The sequence below is a fragment of the Martes martes genome (genome assembly GCF_963455335.1).
Source record: "Martes martes genome assembly, chromosome: 4".
NCBI lineage: Eukaryota > Metazoa > Chordata > Mammalia > Carnivora > Mustelidae > Martes > Martes martes.
This window is the reverse complement of record NC_137891.1, coordinates 170,460,493-170,487,891: the sequence shown is the minus strand read 5'-3', so window position 1 is coordinate 170,487,891 and position 27,399 is coordinate 170,460,493. Positions and strand designations below refer to the sequence as shown.

Here is a 27,399-nt window from a genome sequence, read left to right as displayed (position 1 = left end):
CTGTTTCAATGATACATTCAGGAACTGAGGAAATGACCAGCAGAACTCTTCAAGTGCCTGATACAGCTAGAGCGTTCCCGTCCACACATAGACCACCACTGTTCACCCCTGGTGAAAGTTAAGAGTTGGGCCGGCATCTTGTACCAGGATTATCTGTGTTACGGCTCTCACCAGTGATGAGGGATCCTCATTGCCATCTAGTCTGTGAGCAATTCAACTCCAAAACCCCTATATACTCCCTGTTTTTTTCAGATCACTCCTGGCACCAACTATTGGTAGGTTTTGTTCTCTGAAAAGGGACTCTGAATTAGAGTTTAGCAATTCAGACTGTTTATTAGGGAATGCCCTTGGGATCCAACCCGAAGAGAATTATGAAGCAAGATTGGGCAGACTGATCCTGTCTAATTAAAGAGCCCGGAAACAATTTTTTGTTTTATTTTCCTACTTGCATTCTAAACTGGCAACTTACTATATCTAAGATAACTTCTATGTTCTTTAGGCAAAGCCAGTTCCTTCTAAGGTATCACTGATATCCTTTCTCAGGTGTTTATGTGAGTTTTGGGGGGGGGGCATGTTGTTTGTTTTTACATTAAAATTTTCCTGTTTCTTTGCACTCTGGCAAATTCAAGATGGGGATTGGAAAAGAAATTTACTTGAGTAAACCGAGAATAATATATTTTAAAATGAAAATTAGCCTTAAATATTTTATGATATATTTGTACTATATATCTATATCTGAACTGTCTTAAAATAAATCCCAGTTGGTAATGTTCTCACTTAATAAGTTATACATTTCTGTAATGTTCCAGTTTTAAATTATAATCAGTGTTACTGATTAAAAAAAAAAAGGTGATGGATTTTGTGTTTTAAGTATATAATTTACCTTTTTCTCTTTTTAGAAACTATACCCTACCTCCCAAAACTAGTTAATAGTGGCATGGAAGATCCATTTGGTGAGTATTACCTGCATTTTTCTTACTAGATGATATTTGTGGGGTGTTTTCCAAAAAAATCATATTGCAGACTAGGAAGACTAGTTAGGAAGTACTTAAAATTTAAAACAGGCATTTAAAATATGCATCAGCCATGAAAGGGACCAGAGGCCGTTTTTCCTTGTTTAACCTCAGCATGCTGGAGTAAGATTTTGATTCAAGCATTTTGTGATTCTTTGCCAAATGTAAAGAAGTCTGGATCTCGTTTTATGGTAGTATAACTTGAAGTACAGTAAAAATGTTACCAATGTTACATTCTGCTCATCCCCAGTTACCCTAGAGGACTGAAGTCCGACACTCTGGCTACTGGTACAAGTAATTAGATACTCAGGTTAATATCTGTTGTCTTGCTTTGGGAACGTGGCTGAAAACTTGGCAAGGTCCAAATTTATCTTCTGCTTTTAATGACCCTAAATTGCCGCGTTGGGTTTCTGCCACACACACCCCCACCCCCTCAGCATACATAATCCTCAGTGTGAACACTAGAGGGCAGTCACTACTTTTGTCATAAGTTCTATTACCACATTAATTCTGGAGGGGATTACTTATGAACAGTTTAGTAAACCGAGTTGATTTTGGTTGCCTGGTGACAAATCCTAAAGAACATGTACATATGACAAACTAGAGTAACATTTGACTACTCCAAAGGTGTTTACTGGAAACTTGTTTTTTTTCTCTGACCTCCTTACCTCACCTTAGGCATAACCTAAATTTAATTGAATCTAATTAATTAAATTTATCATTAAATTAATTAAATTTACTAGAGAATACCAAAGGGAGAGTTGCTATAGAAGTTATGGTTTGTTGGTAGTCAATTGAAACATAAATGGAGGGGCACCTGGGTGGCTCAGTGGGTTAAGCCTCTGCCTTCAGCTCAGGTCATGATCCCAGGGTCCTGGGATCGAGCCTCGCATTGGGCTCTCTGCTCAGCGAGGAGCCTGCTTCCTCCTCCTCCTCCTCTCTCTCTCTCTCTCTCTCTCTGTCTGCCTCTCCGCCTACTTGTGATCTCTGTCAAATAAATTAAAAAAATATATTTTTTAAAAGAAACATAAATGGAAATGTGCTTTTGATCACCAGTATGAGAAAAAGGTTGTGTTCTGTGCTAGTGAGACTTTTCCTCTTACACTTTAAATCTTGGAATCTGTAACTCGATTAACATTTATACTCATAATGTGGATTCTAGAGAAAAATGGAATTTTCTTAGTTGCTTATAAAACATAATAATATTTGCGGGGCGCCTGGGTGGCTCATTCGGTTAAGTGGCTGCCTTCGGCTCAGGTCATGATCCCGAGGTCCTGGGATCGAGCCCCATATCAGGCTCTAGGCTAGACCAAGAGCCTGCTTCTCCCTCTGCCTGCTGCTCTGCCTACTTGTGCTCTCTCTCTATCTCTCTGTCAAACAAATAAAAATCTTAAAAAAAAATATTTGCTAGTTTATGGTCCATTCAATACCATTTGACAAAGAGTAGAATTTGGAATGTGAAGTAAGTTTGTTTCTAAGAAGATGGAGTCCCTTTAAGATAGGGTGAGAATTTTGTTATAATTAGATTAGCTGACAGTTATGTGGATAGTTTGAAAAAGGATTATTTGTTGTATTCTGAAAATAAAAGTGAGAGATTTTGACCCATCAAGTTCCACGGGACAGACCTAAGGCCTCTGGGACCTTCCCTATGTGGACAGATACTTACACATTTCATTATATAATATTTTAATATCACCTTTGTTAATACTGCCACTGGTCCTATTGGAAGTCTTAAATATTGAGAAGTGGAAGTCTTAAATATTGAGAAGCTGTCAAGATTCACTCTGGTGAATATGTCTTCCAAAATTACAATTTTCTTTTGGAAGCCTGACTTATGTCACTGGCAGCAAGTACTGTCCATTTTCTTCGTAGTGATAGATGCACTTTTGTTCAGTTTTGAGAACATATCTGTCAAATATCTAAGCTTGAATAACATAGTTTGTTATTCAAGTAAAAATGATATTTCATGAAAAAAGCTGGCTAGTTGAGCTTGCAACTCAACCACCCAAGTACTTTTATTGAAGGTAACTGTTAGACTTCAGTATATGTTATGTACGTACTTACCACTTCCTTACACAGAAAAATAAAAGGACATGTACTGAAGCATAAAGATTTATTAAAACTGGTAATTTTTACGGCTTTGTCCAGGGCATTCTTAAATCAAAACAGGCGTTGTCTTTAACTGCAGTAATGTCATGGTGAGGACTGTGAGTCCTATTACAGTTTGTGCTGCTGCCTTGACTTGCATTAAGGTACCAGCAGTTTCGCTCACTATTGCTTTTGCACCGTTGGTACAGTGTCAACACTGAAAAGGCTAATAATAATTTAGTATTATTAAGTAAGTATGTAGCTGTACCTCTTAGACTCCTGGAATGATCTCAGGGATCCCCAGGCATCAGGTGACCATACTTGCTTCAGTTTCCTGAAGTTTAAGGAGTCTGTCCCATGGAAGAAAAGCAACTCTGGACAGAGTCAAGACTTGTCCTGGAAATTGTACTGGGCAGGGCTCCAGTGTGGACCCAGTCTCGGACAGGTAGCAGAAGTATGGTCAGTGGAAGTGAGCAGTTCTGAGTTCTGTGATTTCTCCCAAATTGACCATGACCCACCTATAGCTTTCAGGAGTTGGTTAAAGATCACTTCTGTAGGATGAAATGAGTGTTCTGAGCTCATTAAACTGCTGAGTGTTTTGAGAAGAAATTTATCAACACTTCAGTCAAGTTAAGCCGGGGACCATGCTCACCTGGGCACTACACTCATATTCAAAAAGAGGATAAATGGCAGCAAAGATCGTAGTGATGGCAGCCTTCAGTGTGTCTCTTGGGTCACTGTTCCAATCTGGACAGATGTCTCTCTGGGTGTAGTGCACAGATGTCATCCTGGATAGCACTACTAATCTGGGGACATGGTTCAATCCTGTGTCATCTTCTTATTGATGGCCAGGTGCTTCTCAGTGCTGGGCCTCCAAGAAATTTCCTGGTCCTCACCTCTTTTTCCTTTAGCTCTGCCTCCTGGAGGAATTCTTCATCTTTATCCTCACTTGAAATTTTCTTTCCTACTCTTACATTCTGAATTTCTGGGAGGTTTTATTCGGGGAATGTTTCTTTCATAGTATCCTTTTATTGTTTCAGCAACCTGTCTTTGCCTTGCACAGTCCCTTTTCCCCTAAAGTTGCTTTTCTATGTTTGTTTTGATGTGTTTTGTGTTAGGGCTTTCCTCTGATGTCTCATAATAATTAGCTGTCTGCTCATGATTAAGAGTGGGAAGCTTTAAATTAGAAGCTTTAAACGTATAGACTGATTAGCTCTGGGCCTTTCTGTAGGGTGAGCTTCTTGTCCATTTTGTTGAAGAAAAATCCCCAAGTCAGTAGGAGCAGATTTTCCCATCACTGACTAGATGTCTAGATGGTAAGGAGAGAAGAGGACTTGGCAGGGGGGAGGGGGGAGATGCTCCATTCAACTCCATTGTGCACGTGGTTGCCCTGTTCCCCTCAGTTTTCAGTGCTATATTCCCACCATCGACTGTCTTCTGTGTCACCAGTCCAGAAACCAATTGTTTTATTCCCTCCAAGAAACAGACCTCTTGAATTCTGCCACTGTTAGTACGGGACAAACATTCTAAGTCATGGAGTGGGGAAGGTTGATGAAGGAATGAAACAGTTTTTACCCTGATTCTCTTTATTTTATTTCCCTCCCTTTCATCCAGTTCCAAAGGTACCTGGCAGAATTCAATGAAAGTATTATTAATCTGTATTAATAATTTATAGCGGGGGTAGTGGGAGGAGTAATGACTGCACTGTACGTTAAGTGCTAGAAGGAAGGAAGAGAAGATGGAGATGTGTGTATAGTTCATGCTACTGTGATATTCCATACCTCACGGCTTTTAAAAATTGCTCATTACTACTTCTGCTTTCTTTCTCCCTCCCTTATCATCTGTTTATGGGTGAACAGCCACTTTCCCCAAAGCATGCCAGAAGAAAAGGGACTGGAACCCTGTCATATGAAGCTCCAAAAGGTTTTTTTGGAGTAGGAGAGAATCTATGTACTAAATTGCCTTCCCAAAATCTTCTGACAACTTTCTTAAGTTTCTATACACCCTCCCTTCCATAGAAGTGAACACAATTTGTTGAAAAATATTTTTTTGGAATGTGATTGATGAAATAATTATTATTATAATCATACATATATATTTATTTATTTACTTACTTACTTACTTGTCAGAGAGAGCACACAAGCAGGGGCAGTGGCATCCAGAGGGAAAAGCAGGCTCTCCGCTGAGCAAGGAGCTCAATGTGGGACTTGATCCCAGGACGCTGGGATCGTGACGAGCCAAAGGCTGATGCTTAACCTGCTGAGCCACCCAGGTGTCCCTTGATGAAATAAGTATTTAATGAGATGGATTATTAGTATGAATTCTGAATTTGAAGCTAGTTGCAAAGGCTTTTATTCATATGCATGGTATTTTAGGAACAGATTTATAACGTAATATCTCTTTCGGATTAAAATTTGTATCACGTAGGAATATGAGAAGAGTTGTGTTGAAGTGGAAAACAGAAGCTATATCTAAACAAATAAAAATTATTTTCTTCCTGTTCTGTATCTGAATTGATAAATCATTATTGTGTTATAATAGGGTTTTTCCTAGCTTTTCAGGGACACTTGTTCAGGAGCCATGCTCAAAGCTAATGCGCTTAACTTCAAAGTTCGTGGGAAAACAGGATGCCTGGCTGGCTGGGTCAGTAGAGCATGTAGCTCTTGATTTTGGGGTTGTGAGTTTGAGCCCCACATTGGGTGTAGAGATTAAAAAAAAAAAATCTTAAAAAAAAAGTTCATGGGAAAACATTTTGTGATGCTATCATGTTGTTACCACTTGAAGTTCTAAATGTTTTAATAACACAGTCCTTCACTCCCTCTGCTTTTAGAATGAAGACCAAAATATGAACTTAATTAGTTTTGAGATCCTTAGGGAGTAAGAGATAAATTCCTCTGGAATTAAACTGTGCCAAAAATTATATTAGTTCTATTTTTTCCTGTGGTTTTAAATAGAAATTTTACAAAGCGTTATTTTAAACTTATATTATCTTCCTTTCCTGTTAGGACTATAAACTTATGGAGGGCAAGATCTTCCTACTGTTATATCCCACTGCCCAAGAATAAGCACACAATACATATTTGTATGTATTTCTTACCATGGTTTTAAATTTTCTTCATAAAGTAGAATTACCAAGGGGATGGGGGCGGCTCAGTTGGCCAAACAGTTGTCTCTTGGTTTCAGCTAGGGTCATGATCTCATGGTCTTGAGATTGAGCCCCAAGTCAGGCTCTGTGCTCAGTGTGAAGTCTGCTTCAGATTCACTCTTCCTCTCCCTCTCAAATAAACAAATAAAATTTTTATTTAGGAAAAAAGTAGAGGGGCCCCTTCGTGGCTCAGGTTAAGCGTCTACCTTCAGCTCAGGTCATGATTCCAGGGTCCTAGGATTGAGTCCCGCATCAGGCTCCATGCTTAGCGGGGAGCCTGCTTCTCTCCCTTTGCCTGCTGCTCCCCCTGCTTGTGCTCATGCTCTGTCTCTGTCAAATAAATAAATAAATAAAATCTTTTTTAAAAAATTAAATTTAAAAAAAGTAGAATCACTAGTCTTAAGGGAAATAGAGTGTGCAGAACCCCAGCTTCTATCAACTTTAATAGCACAGGATACCATGTAATTTTTTTTTTCTGTCAGTAGAAAAAGATGAACCGTAGTGGTAATGCAAGCCTGAAAAGTAATAATACTGACATTCTGGACCATCTCCATATCCTCTCACTACTTTTCATCCTTTCTGACTATTCCTTTGCACCTAGAACATCATAGCAAGTATGATAAGTTGGCTAAATGTGTAGAATGGTTTCCATCTGCATTTACTTTTGCATACTGAGCTCTTATCAGTGTGTCATGGACACTGCATAGGCAGCGATTATTAAAATTAAAATTAAAAGGAAGTAATAGGAGAGATGGATGGCTTCACTTAGCGTTTTGTATCTGCCTGTATGGTTTTCATCCTCTAACTATATATGTGTGTTACCTTTATTTTTCAAAACATAAACAGATTTTATCTGGGTTGTAGTGTTAAGCAAATTATTGTTTCTTCTTTATATTTCTCAGTGTTAAAAATAAAATGTATGGGGCACTTGGGTGGCTCAGTCATTAAGCAGCTGCCTTCGGCTCGGGTCATGATCCCCGGGTGCTGGGATTGAGCCCCACGTGGGGCTCCCTGCTCAGGGGAAAACCTGCTTCTCCCTCTCCCTTCCCCGTGCTTGTGTTCCCTCTCTCGCTGTGTCTCCCTCTGTCAAATAAATAAAATCTTTAAAAAAATAAAAAAAAATAAAATTAAATGTGTAAAACTAATTTCTTAAAGGAGGTAAAAGACAATAAAAGGTTTTTTTTAAAGGGAATTGAATATTGGCCATTTTACATGCACAGCTTAATGGCTGTACCTCAGATAACCATGTTACATCTCTGTATAATAATGTGACCTTTTAAAATATAAGACATTTTATTCCTTTTTTTTAAGATTTTATTTATTTATTTATTTGTCAGAGAGAGAGAGAGAGAGAGAGAGCACACACAAGCAGACAGAGTAGCAGGCAGAGGCAGAGAGAGAAGCAGGCTCCCTGCCGAGCAAGGAGCCCCATGAGGGACTCGATCCCAGGACCCTGGGATCATGACCTGAGCCGAAGGCAGCGGCTTGACTGACTGAGCCACCCAGGTGTCCCCATTTTATTCTTCTTAGGAACTAGATTCAACCTACCCTATCAAACTCCCGACACAATTGACTTGTTCCTCATCCACTCACTGAACACTCATCCAGTGTTCAGTAAACACAGTAAACAGTACAGGTCAGTAAACACTGAGCAAAAGCAAGGCAGCATGTCCTAACAGTTAAGCCCTCAGGCTCCAGAGTCAGACAAACTTGATTTCAGATCCCAGTTCTGCCATTTCTTGGCTATGTCCTTTTAGGCAATACAGTTATTTGTCAAGCTTCAATTTATCTGTAAAGTAAGGATATGGATTTTGCCTTTCCCACAAGTTTGCTATAAGAATTAAATGAATGAATGTGGTGCGCCTGAGTGGCTCAGTGGGTTAAGCCTCTGCCTTCAGCTCAGGTCATGATCTCAGGGTCCTGGGATCAAACCATTAGGCTCCCTGCTCAGTGGGGAGACTGTTCCCCCCCACCACCCTGCCTGCCTCTCTGCCTCCTTGTGATCTCTGTCTGTCAAATAAATAAATAAATAAATCTTTAAATGAATTAATGCTTGTAATATTTGTAACATGGTGCCAAATACATAGTAAATATGTAATAGCTGTAATGTCTTAGGTGCTAATGTCTTTTTTTTTTTTTAATGATTTTACTTATTTATTTGGGGGGGTGTGTGGAGCAGGAGAGCACTGAGCAGGGGCAGTAGCAGAGGGACAAGCAGACACCCTGCTGAGTGTGGAGCCTGACTCTGAGATCATGACCTGAGCCACAGTCTGATGCTTAATCAACTGAGCCACCCAGGTGACGCCCCCCCCCTTTTAAGTAATCTCTAATCTCTCCGCTCAATTAGGGGCTCAAATTCAAGACTTTGAGATCTAGCTCATATGCTCTACTGACTGAGCCAGCCAGATACTCCTGATCCCGGCTCCTAGGGAGCTTTAAATCTGGGTTAACCAGTTACAAGGTATTCCATAAGATTTTTTTTTAAACCTATTTGTTGTTCATTGAGACAATTTATATACAATAAAAGTTACCCTTTTTAGGTATATATTCCTGGTTTTTTTTTAACAAACACATAAGATTGTATAACCCATACTACAATCAGGATAATAGGGTATTTCCTTCACCCAATAACTACCCTCCTTACTTTTTAAATAATCTCACTTTCTTCCCTCCACCCTCAGCCCCTGGCAACAACTTGAACCTGAATTCTGCCCCTTTTTCTATAATGTTATATAGACAAAATTGTATAACACATAGCCTTTTCTGGTTTTTTTCCACTTAGCATGATGCTGTTGAGATTCATACATGCAGTTGCACGTATTAGTAATTCATTCCTTTCATACTTTTTCCAAAATGTCATATAGTTGGAATCATACATAGCCTTTGAGAGTGACGTCTTTCACTTAGTGATAGGTATTTAAGGTTCCTCCATGTCTTTGCAGAGCCTGATACATCCTTTCTTTTTGTCACTGAATACTATTTCATTGTTTGGATGTACCACAGTTCGTTCATTCACCTACTGAAGGGCATCTTGGTTCCTTCCAAGTTATGGCAATTATAAATAAAGCCGCTGTAAATGTGTATGCAGGTTTCTGTGAGCACATAATTGTCAATTTATCTTTTTATTTGAGAAAGAGAGAGCAGAGCAAGTGAGAGAGGACACAAGTAGGGGAGGGGACAGTGGGACAGGGAGAAACAGGGAGCTCAACATGGGGCTCAATCCCAGGACTGTGGGATCATGACCTGAACCAAAGGCAGACAGTTAACTGACTGAGCCACCCGGGTGCCCTTAAAAGTTTCCAGTTATTTGGGTGAATACCAAGGAGTGCAGTTGTTGGAACATATTGGTATGAGTATGTTTAGTTTTGTAAGAAACTTGCAGATTGTATTTCAAAGAGGCTTTCCCATTTTGCATTCCCACTAGCAGTGAATGAGCCTTCCTATTGCTCCACATCCTCACCATCATTTGATATTATCAGTGTTTTGGATTTTGGTCATTCTAATTGGTGTGTAGTTGTATCTAATTGTGACTTTAATATGCAGTTCCCCCATGACTAATGATGCTGACTGACTTGTGTGTTTAGGTGCCATCCATATCTTTGATGAAATATCTGTTCAGATCTTTAACTCTTTTTACAAATGGGTATATTAATGAGTTGTGAAAGTTCTTTATGTAGTCCCTACGCAAGTTCTTTATGAGATATATGTTATGCATGTGTTTTTTCCTAGCCTGTAGCTAGTCTGATTAGCAAAAGTTTTTAATTTGATAAAATCCAGTTTTTGTTTTTTTTTTTAAGATTTCATTTATTTATTTGACAGACAGAGATCACAAGGAGGCAGAGAGGCAGGCAGAGAGGCAGGCAGAGAGGGGGACGCAGGCTCCCTGCTGAGCAGAGTCCGATGCAGGCCTCTATCCCAGGATCCTGGGATCACGACCCGAGCTGAAGGCAAAGGCTTAACCCACTGAGCCACTCAGGCACCCCATCCAGTTTTTTATTTTATGGTTATTGTTCTTTGTCTTTTTTTTTTTTTTTTTAGAGATTTTATTTATTTATCAGAGAGAGAGAGAGAGAGCAGCAGACAGAGCAGCAGACAGAGGGAGAAGCACGCTCCCTGCTTGAGCAAGGAGCCTGATTCAGGACTCGATCCCAGGACCTTAGGATCATGATCTGAGCCAAAAGCAGATGCATAGCGGATTGAGCCACCCAGGTATCCCAGGGCTCTTTGTCTTCTAAGAAGTCTTTGCTTAACCCAGTGTCACAGAGATATTTTTCTATTTTTTCTTTAAAATGTCTTACAGGTTTTTCATTTAGGTCAATGATCCTCTTTGAGTTAATTCTTGGATATGGTACAGTGTTGAAAATACTCTCTGTCCTCTGCTAAGTTACTTTGGCACTTTTGTTGAATTCCTGACGAAATGGGCAATCTTCAGGATGCCTGGGTGGCTCAGTCAATTAAGTGTCTGCCTTTGGCTCAGGTCATGATCATAAGGTCCTGGGATCTAGAGCTGCAGTGGGCTCCTCCTTGCTCAGCGGGGAGCCTGCTTCTTCTCTGTCTGCCACTTCCCCTGCTTGTGCTCACTCTCTCTCTCTCTCTCTCTGATTAAAAAAAGAAGAAAAAAGAAATGGGCAATTTTCTAGGAAAATATAATTTACCAAAGTGGCTCAAGAAATAAAGATCCCGTAGGGACTAATCATCATGGAAGAAATGTTAAAATGTATCTAAGCTCAGTGGGTTTAAGGATAATTTCATTGATAGTGTGAAGAAGCAAATAATTAGAAGGCTATATCAAAAAAAAAACAAAAAAAGAATGCTTTATCAACCGTAGGAGAGAAAAAAAAGAAAATATACCCATTTATTTTATAAATTTCAGAAGATCTTGATAACTATAAGCTGACAAAGATAGCACAAAAATAAAAGTGACAGGGGCACCTGGGGGCTCAGTCAGTTAAGCGTCTGCCTTCAGCTCAGGTCATGATCTCAGGGGCCTGGGATGGAGTGCCACATCAGGCTCCCTGCTCAGCAGGGAATCTGCTTCTCCCACTCCTCTCCCTCTCCCCCTCCACCCACCTGTGTGCTTTCTCTCTTTCTCTCTCTCAAATAAATAAATAAAATCTTGAAAAAAATAAAAGTGACATTTGTTCTATCTCAAGAAATACAGTTCTGGAAAAGCTATATAAAGTACTTGCAGAATAAATCTAATAAACATTGTTGTGTTTTTTTCTGATTACAATAATAACACATATTTCTTCCAGGAAAATTAGAAAATATAAAGTGGTATGAAGAAGAAACTCATGCCCAGTGATAACTACTGATTACCATTGATACCATTCTCATGTATCTGCTTCCATGATCTTTTCCAGAACAATTACATGTATAGTCATACATTTTTTAAAGATTTATTTATTTATTTGAGAGAGAGAGAGAGAAAGCACAAGCGGGAGGGACAGAGGAAGGGAGAATATTAAGCAGACTCAGCACTGAGTGTGGAGTCCAACACAGGGCTTGGCACCAGGCTTGATCTCACGACCCTGAGATCACCACCTGAGCCAAAATCAAGAGTTGGATGCGTAACAGTTGACTGTGCCACACGTGTATAGTTATACATTTCTAACATACCAATTCAGAACTTTTTTTCCCCATTTGGTATGTCAAATATCTCAGTATATTAAAGGAATATGACCAAGAGGATTTCTTTTAGGACCCAAAGATATTAAGGAATCTATAAATAATAACACATTCGTATATCAGTAAATCAAATAACAGGAGGAAAATTATATGCTCATTTCTGGAGGTGACAAGAATTTTTGATAAAATTCAACTATTCCAGCAAAAAACGTTTTTTATACTAGGAATGGGATGATTTTTTTAAAAAACAAAAAGCACCTACATTGCTACTAAATTGATTTAAAAGTTGGTAGCATTAAGACACATTTAGTAGAAATTAGATACAATTTCCTTTGACCACCACTGCCCAATGATAACACGTAGCATAACTGTTGTATATATCCTTTCGTTCCTTTTTTTCCTTTTACAATATGTTTATATACTCCTTAAACATGATAAAGAATGACTGTCTGAAATACTGAAGAAATGACCACTAGAGTAAGAAGAGGACAGTCCGCTCAACAAGCCCACTATTCCCTTATTTAACATGATTTGGGGAGTTCTTAGTGTAGTAAGACAAAGACTAATCCACAGAGATATAGTTCCAATAATGAATGAGTTAATTGTATATTTGTTGGCCAATATTACTCTATCTTCAGAAAAATGCTCCTAAGAGAAGCAGCTGGAAAAAAGTTCAATATAATAGCTGACTAAGGGGCGCATGGGTGGCTCAGTTGGTTAGGCCAAAGCCACTGCTCAGGTCATGATCCCAGAGTCCTAGGATAGAGTCCTGCATCAGGCTCCCTGCTCAATGGGGAGCCTGCTTCTCCCTCTGATCCTCCCCCTTCTCGTGCTCTCTCACTCTCTTTCTCAAATAAATAAATAAAATCTTAAAAAAAAATAGTTGACTAAATGCAAAATAATTGTTCAAAAGTGAATCATTTAAGTGTATGTATAATAAATTATATCAAAAAACCACAGGAATTAAAAGTCATTTACAAAAAGAAAAAAAAAGTTGTTTACAGTAATAACCCAAATTATGAGATACCTAAGAATGATTTGTTGTTGAAGAGTGAACAGATGCATTGTGTCAAAAAATGGGGAAAATTGGGGTGCCTAGGTGGCTCAGTTGGTTAAGCCTCCGCCTCTTGATTTTGCCTCAGGTCATGATCTCAGGGTGGTAAGATCGGCATCTGGCTCTGCACTTGAGGCGTCTGCTAGAGATTCTCTCCCTGTTCCACCCCCCGCCCATATACTCTCTTTCTCTCTCTCAAATAAATAAATAAATCTTAAAAAAAAGAAAAAGAAATGGAAAAAATTATTGGTACCATGTATTAGTAAATTTACCATATAGATCTAATGCAGTTCTAATAATTGAAGTGAATTTATATTGGCTTGTGATATTTGGCACAGTGTACAAAATATAACTTAGAAAAAAATTAAGTAGTTAACAAACTGTCCTTCTTTGCTGATTTATGGTGCCGTATCCGTCAAGCTAGGGTCTGTAAGATCTCAAGTATATTTTTGGACTGTCCTGTTCTGTTGAACCACCCGTCAGTTTTTACACCAGTTCTACTTTATTTATTATTATTATTATTATTTTAAGATTTTTTTTTTTCAGAGAGAGTGCATGAGTAGGGCAAGGAGCAGAGGGAGAGGGCGAGCAGACTCCTGGCTGAGCAGGCATCCTGAAGCAGGGCTCCATCCCACAACCTTGAGATTATGACCTGAGCCGAAACCAAAAGCTGGACATTCAACCGACTGAGCCAACCAGACGCCCTTGTTTATTATTGTAATAGTTGTATTTTAAGATCTAAAATAATAGCCCTTTATTATTCTACTTTTTTAAGCTTTTCTTTGCTATTTAAAGAAATAACCTTGATAAAGAGCAGTGTGCACATCACAGTGATTATGGCATATTCCCATTTAAAAGTGGATTATTATTTTTTTATTAACATATAATGTATTATTAGCCCCAGGGGTACAGGTCTGTGAATCGCCATAAAAGTGTATTATTTTTATTAAATGAAAAAAGCCTTTAAGTTTTTGAAACTTTTATGTATTAATATTACGTGATAAGTAAATATCCTTAATTTTAAAAATGTATTTCCTCAACTTTCTTTCCATTTCAAATTAAAGTATGATCAGTGGGATTTAAAAGTTGATAATAAGACTAGTATAAACATTTCCCATTTCAAAACAGCTTCAGTGGTTGTCATCGTGGGCCTGATCAGAGTTCTGTCATGTTAAAAATCACCTTTCTTGGGGCGCCTGGGTGGTTCAGTCAGTTAAGCGTCTGCCTTTGGCTCAGGTCAGGATCCCAGTGTCCTGGGATCGGGTCCCGCATCGGGCTTCCCTGCTCAGCGGCAAATCTGCTTCTCCTTCTCCCACTCCACCTGCTTGTGTTCTCTCTCACACCTCTCTCTCTAACAAGTAAATAAGATTTAAAAAATTAAAAAAATAAAATAAATGACCCTTCATGGTAGGCCTTTGACTTGACTGAAAAACAGCATAGTATTTACAAGACTGCTGTTTGAACATCAGTGGAGTCCAGAACACATGCACGTGCGCGCGCGTGTGCGCACACACACACACCACATACCCCCCGCCACACACACAAACATACACACAGAGACACACACACCCCACACCCCTGTAATGGAGGCTTCCATTACAGGAATGTGATAGCAGTGTAATGGATTGTTTGTGGAACGGTGCCAGTGGCTTTCAGTTCCTTGCTGAAGACTCTTGTTTTTTTCCTTATCAAACCAGTGTTTTTCTGTTAGTAGCCAGAACAACATCAGAGCAGATTGTAGTCTGTAGCTACTGCTTTCCGTTTTTTCCACTTTGTAAGATTAAATACTACATTTGACTTGACTATTTAAATATTTTTAAATTTCATATTTAAATTCCCTTTGATGATTCTATATCTTGTTTTTCCTCATTAATCTACCCAAATAATTCAAATGCTATAAAACAGGTGGGTTTGGCTGCTTTCTTTTGTCTATTTCCCACCTCCAGGCCCCAGAGGTCAGTCTCTTCCTTTTTCAGTTTAGAGCTCAATAATCAAAAGGTTTGAATAGCAAGAACCCTTGTTATGTCTGAAATAATAAAAGAAAGAAGCGGCACCCAAGAAAAGACATTCTTGCTAGGTGGAGCTTGGCCAATACTAAAGGGATGTGCTTGTTTAGTTCTGGTTTTAATCTCATAATGTATCCAAGGCCAGTGGCTTAACATCAGTTATAGTGAAGTTCAATTAGATTTGCATGATCATTTATTTTCATACTCACTGTATACCCTCACTTCACCAAAAGATGAAAAGGTTGGATGGTTGGATGACTGGCTGGCAGACCGATTCATTAATTCATTCAATAAATTTTTGTTGGCACACTGCCCTAGCTCCCATGAAGGAGAAAAAAAATGAGTAAGATACAGTTTCAACTCTCAAAGAGGAGGTTAAGAACTGTCAATGTGAGGCAGAATGAAGAAATGTTTTTATACATACACAAAGAGTTGTGTTACTGGAATTTTATGTTATCTTATTCAGCATGACTTGTATGTAAGGAAGTTATTAAAACAAAACTTGCTTGTATAGCTATATATTTCCTTTTCTATATCTGTGTTCTTTGAATAGTTTAGTGGTGATTCCTCTTTTTTTCTTGCCCCTCCCCCGCCATGGTGGTTTCTTTAAGGAGAATTTTTGTCATATTTGTCTGGTATCAAGAGAATTTGGAGAACATGGGGAAATAGGAAAAACTAGGGACTTCCTAATTACCTTAAAGATACAAATAGAGGCTTCTGTGTAGTATAGTCAGTTAAGCGTCTGACTCTTGATTTCAGCTCAGGGGATGATCTCAGGGTCCTGAGGTCCAGCCCCAAGTCGGTTTCCATGCTAAGCAGGGAGTCGGCTTGAGGTCCTCTCTCCCCTTGCCCGCCCCCCACATTCTCTCTTCTCTCTCTCTCTCTCTCTCTTTCTCTCAAATAAATAAGTCTTTAAAAAAAGATATAGAGAGACAGTTCCTGGTGATGAAACATAGTTTTATATTGCTAATAATGCCCCCAGAGTGGGTTAAAGGTGCGTCAGTAATTTGTGTCTCTCATGAAACACTGGAGCTTGAGTATTTTTGTTGTAGGTTTAATTTGAGGAGTGGTAGAAATGTCTCTGTCCCAAATAGCCAACTTTTCTTGATTTTAGACCTTTCATTTATTTTCTAAGAAATTCCTCTAAAAATTGGTTTTATGATAAGAAGCATTATTCTTATTGGTGGCCATACTGGAAATGTCAGGGATGAGCCAAGAGAACAAATATTTGTTTATTTTAACAGTGCCATTTTGGACAGTTTAAATAACTGCTCTATTCTCAAATTTTACTTTTGTTAAAGTAATGACTCTTAGGGTTTTTCTCTAAGGTTAAAAATAAATTGTGTAAGGGTGCCTGGATGGCTCAGTTGTTAAGCATCTGCCTTCAGCTCAGGTCATGATCCCGGTGTCCTGGGTTCAAGCCCCGAATCAGGCTCACTGCTCGGCGGGAAGCCTGCTTCTCCCTCTTCCACTCCTCCTGCTGTGTTCCCTCTTTTCCTCTCTCTCTCTCTCTCTGTCTGTCAAATAAATAAAGAAAATCTTAAATTAAAAAATTTAATAAATAAATAGTGTGAATTCAATGTATGTTTAATTCTACAATGTATTAGTAGGAGTAGAGAGTCACCTCCAGATTACTTGGATACAAGCTCCAGCTTTGCCATTTACAAGCGCTGAACTCACTGGACAAGTTTAACCCCTGTGTGGCTCAGTTCCCTCATCTGTTAAGTGGAATAATAAATGGAATCCTTTTTATGTGCTTGTTGTGAGAATTAGATTAATTAATACATGTAAAACACTTAGAACAGGGGCGCCTGTGTGGCTTAAGCTGGTTAAGCATCAGACTCTTGATTTCAGCTCAGGTCATGATCTCAGGGTCATGGGATAGAGCCCTAGTCTGGTTCCATGCTGAGCGTGGAGTCAGCTTGAGATTCTCTCCTTGTGCCCCTCTCTCTGCTCCTGCTGGTGCATGCTCTCTCTCTCTCCCCCTCTCTGAAATAAATAGATCTTAAAAAAAAAAAAAAAATACAGTCCCTGGCATTATAATACACACTCAGTTAATGTTAGCTGTTACTATTCATAGACAATGAGAGGAAAGAATGCATGGGAAATTGAACTTACTCTTTCTAAGGTTTAGCTTTCTTTTTCATCAGATCTTTTGTTAGAGATGTTCATATGTAACAAAATAGATAATTTAGTATTATTTTATTTCTTCATGTTCTGATTTTTCTGATGGAAACTTTTACCATGTAATGAAATGATTAGGAAACACTGAGGAAGGGGAGAAAAAGCAGAGATAAGAAATCAGCTTTGAGTGATTAAAAACTCCTAGTGCTATTTTAGTCCTTGTAACTTAACTGTTTCTCTTAGAAACTAGAAGAGCAGACGGGGGCGGGGGGCAGGGGGGAGGGAGTTAATCAGTTTTTTATAAATCTTAAAACAACTATAATCAAAAGATTGTGTTGCTGTAAGCATATATGGCAGTGAATTTGTGCTAACATTTAACCCAGATCTTGCAAGATAATTTCAATTATGCCTGTCTTTTTCTTTTTTGTCATGAAAATTGTTAAGTGATTTATTGTAGTAAGTTCATTACCTACAAACCTGGCACTTTCCCCAACTTAAATACTCCATAACCTGAAAGGGTACCTATAGGCTGAAATAGTGAAAGATCCAATTTTCCCTTTGCCTCTGTCCATTGTTTCCAAATATTTATTGAATGCCTACTATATGCTGAGCAGTATGTTACTTTTTGAGACTATAAAGACAATTTCTGCTTTCAAAGACTGTAGGAAAGACAGGTAAATAAATAGGTAACTAAAACAAAAGTAATGTGTACCCCAAATGTAGAGGTATATTCAAGGTGACTTTGGAGCACAGAAGAGGGATACTTAACTCAGTCGTAAGTACCAAAAGGTAGATGTCCAAAGAAGGCTTCGAAGAGGAAATGATACATAAACTGGAATTTGAAGGAAGAGGAGTTAGCCACATGAGGGATTGTGGGGAGGGAGAGGCATTTCCAGGCAGCTAGAACAGCAGATGCATAGGTAGGTAGGCCCAGGAGAACATGTCACAGTTTAGGAATTTCAAGTGGTGCAGTGGGACTGAAGACTCGTCCTAGGACTGAAGATGAGCAGGTCTGGGAGAGGAATAAGAGAGAGAAGAGGCTTGTTAGGAGGCTGGGGTCGGGGTTTGAAGGATTTTTTGGTGAGCTGTAAAGGACACTGTTAAATTTGTGCTGTTACAAACAGCACTTCTGAGGACAGATAAGAGAGGAGTAAAGCTGGAGGCAGCGAGAAGTAAGCTGTCACTGCCCAAACACACAGAGGACGACGTTCGGACTGAAAGCTGTGCTCCACCAACAGATTCTGTCAGACCAGGAAGATTTATAAAATCGTGTAAAGGTACAGAAGACTTTTTGCCCCAAGTGAGTGAATCCCAGAAGAATTATTTCAGCCCTGTATCTTTTTTCTTATCCTTCACTACAAATCCATACAACAGACTGGTTATAACCTTTTCCTTGGATTTTAGGACAGAGGGTATTCTGAAGACCCTTGATGCGTAGGCCTGGTAACCAGGGGAGTGTTCAGTAGCTAACTGGATCCTGTTACATTAGGGCTTTTTCAAGAAAATAAATTATTTTTTTTTTAAGATTTTTTTTTTTTAATTTATTTGACCCAGAGAAAGAGATCACAAGTAGGCAGAGAGACAGGTAGAGAGAGGGGGGGAAGCAGGCTCCCCGCCGAGCAGAGAGCCCTACACAGGACTTGATCCCAGGACCGTGAGACCACAACCTGAGCCAAAGGCAGAGGCCTAACCCACTGAGCCACCCAGGCGCCCCAAGAAAATAAATTATTTTTAAGCTGAAAAACAATAATCACATTTGCATCTCGAAAGACTTTATTTGGTGACTACATTTTGATGGCATCAGTAGTGCTGATAAAGATTATTAGCTTTTCCAAAAGGTTAGAGTAGCATGAGGCTAATTGCTTTAGCCATAGACAGGTAAGCAAAAGTGCACATTGACCGTATTTTCTCTGACCTCACTGGATTGTTTTCCTAAAGTGTTGATGGGTTTCCTTGTTACTTTTGTTCTTTAAGATTTTATTTTTAAGCAATCTCTTGACCCAGTGTGGGGCTTGAACTCAGAACCGCGAGACCGAGAGTCAGAGCTCCAGGCACCTGCACTGTACTTTTATTTTAAAACAAGATTTAGAAACACAATTTTGTATAATCCAAAACATTCCCTCCTGTGCTTCCTCTCCCAGAATCTGCGGTTGTGAAAGATTGAGGGTTTTGAGGGAAGAGAGTGGTACAAAAGAGGTGGATACCTCATACATGGAAATCAAAGAATAAAGTGTGTTTGAATTACCGGCTGGAGCGAGTTTGATAGAAACACCACCAACACGGTCATCCTTGGTTCCTATTGCAGGAATCGCTGTTGACTCATAGTGTAGACAGGTGCTGATTACTCAGAATTTTTATTTAGTAGACGATGAAGGCTTTATTCTCCTGCTTTATTCTTTTTTTAAAAAAAGAATGTTTAAGATTCCTTGTTGGACATTCCTGAATAACTTTTACAAATATTATAGCTGTTATCAGACATTTATGGTATTCTTACTGAATATGTGGCTCAGAATATTCCTTGGTCATGTTTAGATTTCTTTCTCACTTGAAGTGAGATTGAGGGTGAGATGAGTTAGAAAGAGTTATGAAAGAGAGACGGAAGGAGAGAAGCGGCCGTGGCTAAGAGTCATCTCTCTGAGTCACCAGCAATGAATGCCACTTCACTGGGGAACACTGGGTTTGTTTCAAAACCCTGGGATGGGCAGCTCTTTGACTTCTGACTGTTTAGTTTCACACATCATTGATAACTTCTGGTTCCTTAGTAGAGGCCACTGGGACTTAGTTTTTATGAATGTCATATTTTATAAAGTACCTTTTTCTTTCAAACTCATCATCACTTTCACTGTAACTACTAAAATCTACTTTCAGCCCATGAAAAAGTACTATTTGGAGTAGAAAGAATAGTAAATGGAAAGCCAGTAAGATGGAGGTGTATTAACTTCCAATAGATAACAAACACATGTAATTCTCAGTAAATCTTTAAAAAAAAAAAAAACATTTTTCCTTAGGCTTTGAACTGTTGTTAATATTCAAAGACTAACTGAGTATTACTACAAAAAGTAGTAATTCAGTTGCTAAAGAAAGAGTATTCATAGCTCACTAGTTAGTACTGTATAAAAAGAAACATTTTTTTTAACTGTCAGGTTCCCTCCGCACATAGTGCATTTAGTAGGTGGTGCTTAGTGGTTGGTGCTGTGGAAGACAGACACCATACACTGACAGATTCTGTCAGACTGGGAAGATTTATAAAATCATGTAAAGATACAGAAGACTTTTTGAGATAACTGTTTTGTTCCTACTGGAAAGCTTCCTAGTGGCCTTTAAAAACCCTTTAGGGGGGCGCCTGTGTGGCTCAGTGGGTTAAAGCCTCTGCCTTCCGCGCAGGTCATGATCCCAGGGTTCTGGGATCAAGCCCCACATCAGGCTCTCTGCTCAACAGGGAGCCTTCTTCCTCCTCTCTCTCTCTCTCTCTGCCTGTCTTTCTGCCTACTTGTGATCTCTGTCAAATAAATAAATAAGAATCTTTAAAAATAAAAAAATAAAAATAAAAACCCTTTAGGTTCAGCATGTCCAATAGAACGTTCTGCGGTGAGGGAAGTGTTCTGGATCTGCACTGTCCAGTGTAATGGCCATCTGTGGCTATTAGGCATCTGAAATTTGGCTAGTACAACCGAGGAACTGAATTGCAAGTTATGTCTAATATAAGTACATTAAATATTAATGGATTTAAATAAATAATTTAATTATTAATAAATTTAAATAAATAAATTTAAATAGAAGTCCAATGCGCTATCCATTGCGCAACGGAGCCAAATAAATTTAAATAATCATGTGGACCTAGTGACCATAGTGTGAGACAATGCCTCTTTAGGTATTTGAGAACTGAACAGCACCTTTGACAACCATTACTTCAGTGACCAGTCATTAAAATATACCCTATTGTAATATACTCTATTGTAATTGTAAAATATACTCCAGTGTAATCAATATTTATTTGTAGTACCTTTGGAAGTGTCACCTTTTATTTTGCTTCTGTTAGAACTGAGGGAACTACAGTATAGTTTTACCTCAGAGATAATGTGGGTTCAGTTCCACACCACTGCAGCAAAGCAGCTATCACTGAGCCAAATGAATATTTTTGTTTCCTAGTGCATGTAAAAGTTATGTTCACACTATACTGCAGTCTATTATTAAGGGCACAGTAGCTTTATGCCTAAAAAACTAATGTATACATTTTATTTTTTTTTAAGATTTTATTTATTTATTTGACAGAGAGAGAGATCACAAGTAGGCAGAGAGGCAGGCAGAGAGAGAGGGGGAAGCAGGCTCCCCACTGAGCAGAGAGCCCGATGCGGGGCTCGATCCCAGGACCCTGAGATCATGACCTGAGCCGAAGGCAGAGGCTCAACCCACTGAGCCACCCAGGTGCCCCTAAAAAACTAATGTATACATTTAAAAAAATTTTTTTCTTTAAAGGTTTTTTTGTCAGAAAGGAGAGAAAGAGAGCAAAAGCAGGGGGAGCTGCAGGCAGAGGGAGAAGCAGGCTCCCCACTGAGCAGAGACCCTGATGTGGGACTTGATCCCAGGACGCTGGGATCATGACTTGAGCCCAAGGCAGAGGCTTCACTAACTCATCCACCCAGGCATACCACATCTTATCTTAAAAACACTTTGTTGCTGGGGCAATAGGTGGCTTAGTAAGCATCTGATTCCTGGTTTCTGCTCAGGTCATGATCACCTGGGTCATGAGATTGAGCCCTGTGTGGGGCTCTGCACTCTGCGGGGAGTCTGCTTGAAGATTCTCTCCCTCTCTCCCCACTCTCTCACATGCTCGCGCGTGCGCTCTCTCTCTCTCTCTCAGATAAATAAATGTTTTAAAAAATATTTTGTTACTGGAAAAAAAATAAAAATACTTTAGGGGCACCTGGTGGCTTAGTTGGTTAAGCAGTCTTCACCAGGAACAGATTCCATCTCAAGAAACCACATTCTTGGAACGCCTGGGTGGCTCAGTGGGTTGAAGCCTCTGCCTTCGGCTCAGGTCATGATCTCAGGATCCTGGGATCAAGTCCCACGTCGGGCTTCCTGCTCGGTGGGGAGCCTGCTTCTCTCTCTCTCTCTCTCTCTCTCTCTCTGCCTGCCTCTCTGCCTACCTGTAATCTCTGTCTGTGAAATAAATAAAATCTTTAGGGAAAAAAAAAACATATTCTTTGCTCATCACTTCATCTGTTCAAGTTTGATCATTAGATGGCGGCATTTCAGTCCCGTCTTCAGGCTCCATTACTCACTCTATTTCTCCTTCTTTTAAAATCCACATCTGCAGTTACTTCCTCCACTGAAGTCTTGAACCTTTCAAAATCATCCAGGAGGGTAGGAATCAACTTCTTCCAGAGTCCTTTTAGTGTTGATTTTTGATATTTGAACAAACCCTTCCCATGAATCATGAGTGGCTTGTTTTTGTTTGTTTGTTTGTTTGTTTTTTTAAGTAAGTGTTCTTAATGGCATGTAGATTAGTGAATCCTTTCCTGGAGATTTTCATTTTACTTTGCCCAGATCCATCAGAGGAATCACTGTCTATCGCAGCTACAGCTATACAAAATACATTTCTTAAATAATAAGGCTTGACGGTTAAAATTACTCCTTGATCCATGGGCTTCACAATGGATGCCGTGTAGCGGGCATAGAAACAAAGTTAATCTCACTGTACATCTCCATCTGAGCCCTTGGGTGACCAGGTGCATTGTCAATGAGCAGTAATATTTTCAAAGGAATTTTCTTTCTGGGCAGTAGCTGTCAAGAGTAGGCTTAAGATATTTAGTAAACCATGTGGTAAACAGATGTAATGTCATCCAGGCTCTGTTGTTCCCTTTGTAGAGGACAGACAGAGTAGAGTTAGCATAGTTCTTAAAGGCCCTAGGATTCTTAGAATGGTCAGTGAGCCCTGGCTTCTACTTAAAGTCACCAGCTCCATTAGCCCTTGACAAGAGAGTCAGCCTATCCTTTGAAGCTTTGAAGCCGGGCATTTGATTTTTCCTCTTCAACTGTGAAAGTCCTAGATGGCATCATCTTCCAATTTAAGGCTGTTTTCATTGACATTGAAAATCTGTTTAGTGTAGTCCCCTTCATTAGCTGTCGTAGCAAGATCTCCTGGAGAACTTGCTGCAGCTTCCACAACACTATTTGCCGCTTCTCCTTGCATTTTTATGTCATGGAGATTGCTTCTTTCCTTAAACCTCATGAACCAACCTTTGCTAGCTTCAGACTTTTCTTCTGCAGCTTTCCTCACCTTTCTCAGCCCTCACAGAATTGAAGAGAGCTAGAGCCTTTCTCTGGATTAGGCTTTGGCTTAAGTGAATTTTTGGCTGGTTTGATCTTCTATCTAAACCACTCGGACTTTCTCCTTATCAGCAATAAGGCTGTTTTGCTTTCTAATCACTCATGTGTTCACTGGAGTAGCACTTTTAATTTCCTCCAAGACCTTCCCTTTGGATTTACAACTTGGCTAACTCTGGTACAAGAGGTGTAGCTTCTGGCCATCTTGGTCTTCCACACGCCTCCCTCGCTAAGCTTAGTCATTTCTAGCTTTTGATTTAAAGGAAGAGACCTGTGACTCTTCCTTTCCCTTGAACACTTAGAGGCCATTGTAGGGTTATTGATGGGCCTAATTTCAATAATGTTCTGTCTCAGGGGCTAGGGAGTCCTGAGGAGATGGAGAGAGATGGGGGAGTAGCCAACCGGTGGGTGGAGAGGTCAGAATCCACACAACACGTATGATTAAGTTCACAATCTCATGGGGGCCTCGTGGTGCCCCAAAACAGTCACAATATTAACGTCAAAGATCACTGATGACAGATCACTCTAACATATTATAATAATGAAAAGTTTGAAATATTGCAAGAATTACCAAATGTGACACAGAGACCCAAAGTGACCAAATTCTGTTGGAAAAATAGTGCCAATAGACTTGATTGACACAGGGTTGTCACACACTGTCAGTTTGTAAAAAATGCAGGATCTGCGAAGCACAATAAAACGAGGTCTGCCTAAGCAAGGAAGATGACAGAGGAAGTTAATTGGGGAATTTATTTACTTCGGGTCTTTATTTTCATGTCATCTGCCCAGTGAGGCCCTTCTCACACAGTTTGTCATGCAGCACTCTCATTAGCCTACTCATCTGCCCTTTCCTGAGTAGTTTTTCTCTATCATCCTTATTACCATCTGACATCTTAGAAAGAAGGCATGGGTTTTGTTTTGTTTTTTTTTTTTTGTTTTTTGCCACTGTATTCACTACGGTGTCCCCAACACCTGGAATAATAACCTGATACTTTAGAGATGCTCAGGAAATATTTGTGGAATGAATAAATAAGACTTGTGGTTTCCCAATAATAATCCAATTCATTAAACAGCTATTTTGCATTGTATGGCAAACACTGAGCTAGATTCGTTATAATAAAGTGCACTATGGCCACTGCTCTCTCCCATATTAAACCACATCTTAGAGGCATTATTTGAAACGTAACATTGAATTGGTTAAGTCAATGGTTTGACTCTGCTGTCGAATTTCAGAAGCACAGGGGTGCTTGGCAATAATTTGATGTCATATGATGGGTTGAAAGTTCCGTCGGTGTCACTTACAGCCTCTTCCCACCTCCCTTTCCCCTCTCAGCCTTACAACCTGTGAATCTTTTGGTACATTTCTTTTTCCCCCACATCTTCTCATCTCCATTCAGCTAATTCTCACTTCTGTCCGGGCCTACCTTTCCCACTGCCTCTACTGCATTCTGACTCTGCAAATCCTTAACCCAACTGTGGAAAAAACCCTTTCATCTTTATTAACTGAAACTTTCCTGTTTAATACATTTCTTACCACTCTTTCTCCAGTTCTAGAAGCATCTCCTGACCCCTAGGGCATCCTTAAGAACTTACCATCTTGGGATGCCTGGGTAGCTCAGTTGGTTGAGTGGCTGCCTTTGGCTCAAGTCATGATCCCAGGGTCCTGGGATTGATTCTGGTATCGGTCTCCGTGCTCAACAGGGAGCCTGCTTCTCCCTCTGCCTGCTGCTCCCCCTACGTGTACTCTCGAGTACTCTCTCTCTAGCTAATAAATAAAATCTTTTAAAAAAAAAAGAATTTACTGTCTTCAAAACAAAAACCTGAAGAGAAAGCGAAAAGGCAGAATCTAACACCAAGGTTCTAGCCTGAGGTCTCCCATTGCACAGAGCCGAAAGCAGTCCTACGGCGGGACTTCCCTTTCTTTCTCCCATAAACACAGGCCAGCGCATTGTAGGCTCTCAGACATGCGCGTTACTGGAGGCCTGCCCTATGGATTGACTCTGTGACAGAAAAGCCTATCAGAATCTTCTCAGTTTTTCTTGAAGAACTATGGAGTTTGTATTTAAACACTGGGTGGGGGGAATCATTTCATAAAGAATCCAAGTGGGGTGAGAAGGGGCCAAATATTTTAGGCAGCTTCACTCATCCGACTCTTTTTAGAAATTCTCTTTTTTAATCCTCACAACATCTCTGTAATTCTGTCTGTTTTGCAGATTGGAAACTGAGGCTCACGTAAGTTAAGTAACTTGTTCAGATTTGCCTAATCAGTAAATGGGAAAGCTGAAATTTTACAGTTACTTGTGACTCCAGAGCCTCTGCTCTCTTTCATTGGTAAGCCATGTTGCCTTCTGGAAGTCAGGGTAGTCAGGCAGCAAGAATTACCCTATTGGATGCAGAATAGGAAGCAGGTGTGTTTACTTCTGCATCCAGTGAACCAGCTACAGAAAGAAACTGGTGTCATCTGGGGTAAATAAGATGAGTATCCAGTGATACCAGGGCCTCTGTCTTGACTTTCAGCCTGTTCTTCAGGCTCATTCATATGAAGCACACGTGCTTTCTGCTGAGGAACTTGAGCCTAATAGTAGTGATTATGTGGGGTTTTATATAAACATTTACCTGACAGATTTGTCTCCTTTGAAAAAAGTTACTACTTGCAAAGCGTACATTCTCAAAAACCATCATACATTCTCAAAAACCAACATGCCATTCCCCTCCCCCCGCCCCCGCAAAAGCAAGAGTTTCACAGCAATTCTCTGAGTTGTTTTGAACGATTTCTTAGAGCCTCCATCTATAGCACTTTCCTCACTAGATTTTTTTAGCAAAGCTTAAAATTGAAGAATGTTGTTTCTTCCCTTTGTCCAAGGTTACTAAATATTGGTCGCATGTCCACTGTGCACTGAGTTGTGTGAAGCATGGAGGGTTTAAAGATAAATACATCACTGTCCCTGCCCAAGAGAAGTTTCTAGCCTGTAAGAGAGGTCAGAAGATCATTGCAATTTAAGGTGATATGTCCAGCACAATCAGTCATAATCAGCTCTTTACCTCTCCAATCTTATGTCTTAATGCTTGTATCTTTTTCTCACCTCTGTCATCTCTTCTGTGACTGACTCTCTTTGATCTTAGCTCTAACTTCTTTTGAGATATTTTCTTTGATCTCTCAGGACAAAGCTAGACACTCCCACCCCTACCAGTCTGTTTGCATAGTTCCTAAGTACTGATTATTATAGATCCTGTTTACTTGAGCTGTCAACACCTTAGGGGCTAAAACTTGTTTTTAGCACCAACACATTGCTGGGCACATAATCAATGATCAGCAGATCTTTATTGGAATTCTGCTTGAATGACGAAAGGCTCATTAGAATGGAAGCAACGTTTGAGCCAGTTCTTAAAGGATGAGTAGAAGCTCCGTAGAATCCAGGCCAAGTGAAGGATTTGTGCAAATAGATGAGACCTTGAAAAGTTTTTACAAGTGCCTGACAAGGCTTTCTAATTTCCACATGGAGTTTGAGAAACAGGTTATTGTCGGATGTTATCTCCTGTAACTATCCAGAGCCAGCCAGACTAGGTTAGAGTTACATCATGGGATAAAGAATAAGAAGCTGCTCCCTCCCCCCACTTACAGATCCAGAAGTTGAAAATTAGACCTTTTCTTCAGTATGTATCTGTGTGACCTGTCAGTACTTTCTGTTGGTCATCTTTCCTAGAGGGAAGTGACTTTCTTCCCAGCCTTTCATAAGACCTCACCTCCTTGAGACATCTCAGGCTGGGAGAAAGTAGTACACCAAGATAAACTGAGGGAGATGTGATTAAAATCACTAAGAGTTTATTCTCCTAAGTAATCCAACTTATACTGGTACTTCAACATAAAAGTATATTTAAATGAACACATTATGCCCTTGTGGTTGATCTTATAAACTGCTTATTGAAATATAAGTCATAGTGGCATGTTAGTGTGTGATATGACCTGCTTGCCAACAAAGGCTTTGGAGTTATAAACGTCTCTAAGAGTTT

The 27,399-nt window shown here is 39.7% G+C and overlaps 1 protein-coding gene across 3 annotated transcripts in view; it reads left to right on the top strand.

The window, feature by feature from the left end:
- The window catches only part of PHACTR4 (phosphatase and actin regulator 4), a 104,351-nt gene that overhangs the window by 22,784 nt on the left and 54,168 nt on the right, over window positions 1-27,399 (top strand). For 2 of the 3 annotated variants that reach the window (XM_080801115.1, XM_080801116.1), the window contains exon 2: window positions 900-953. In XM_080801115.1, coding sequence (XP_080657241.1) covers window positions 938-953 — 16 coding nt within the window. In that variant the 5' untranslated portion in view covers window positions 900-937. Of the gene's footprint in view, window positions 1-899; window positions 954-10,355; window positions 10,456-27,399 lie in introns of those variants that run through there. The other variant, XM_080801114.1, reaches the window with a different exon arrangement.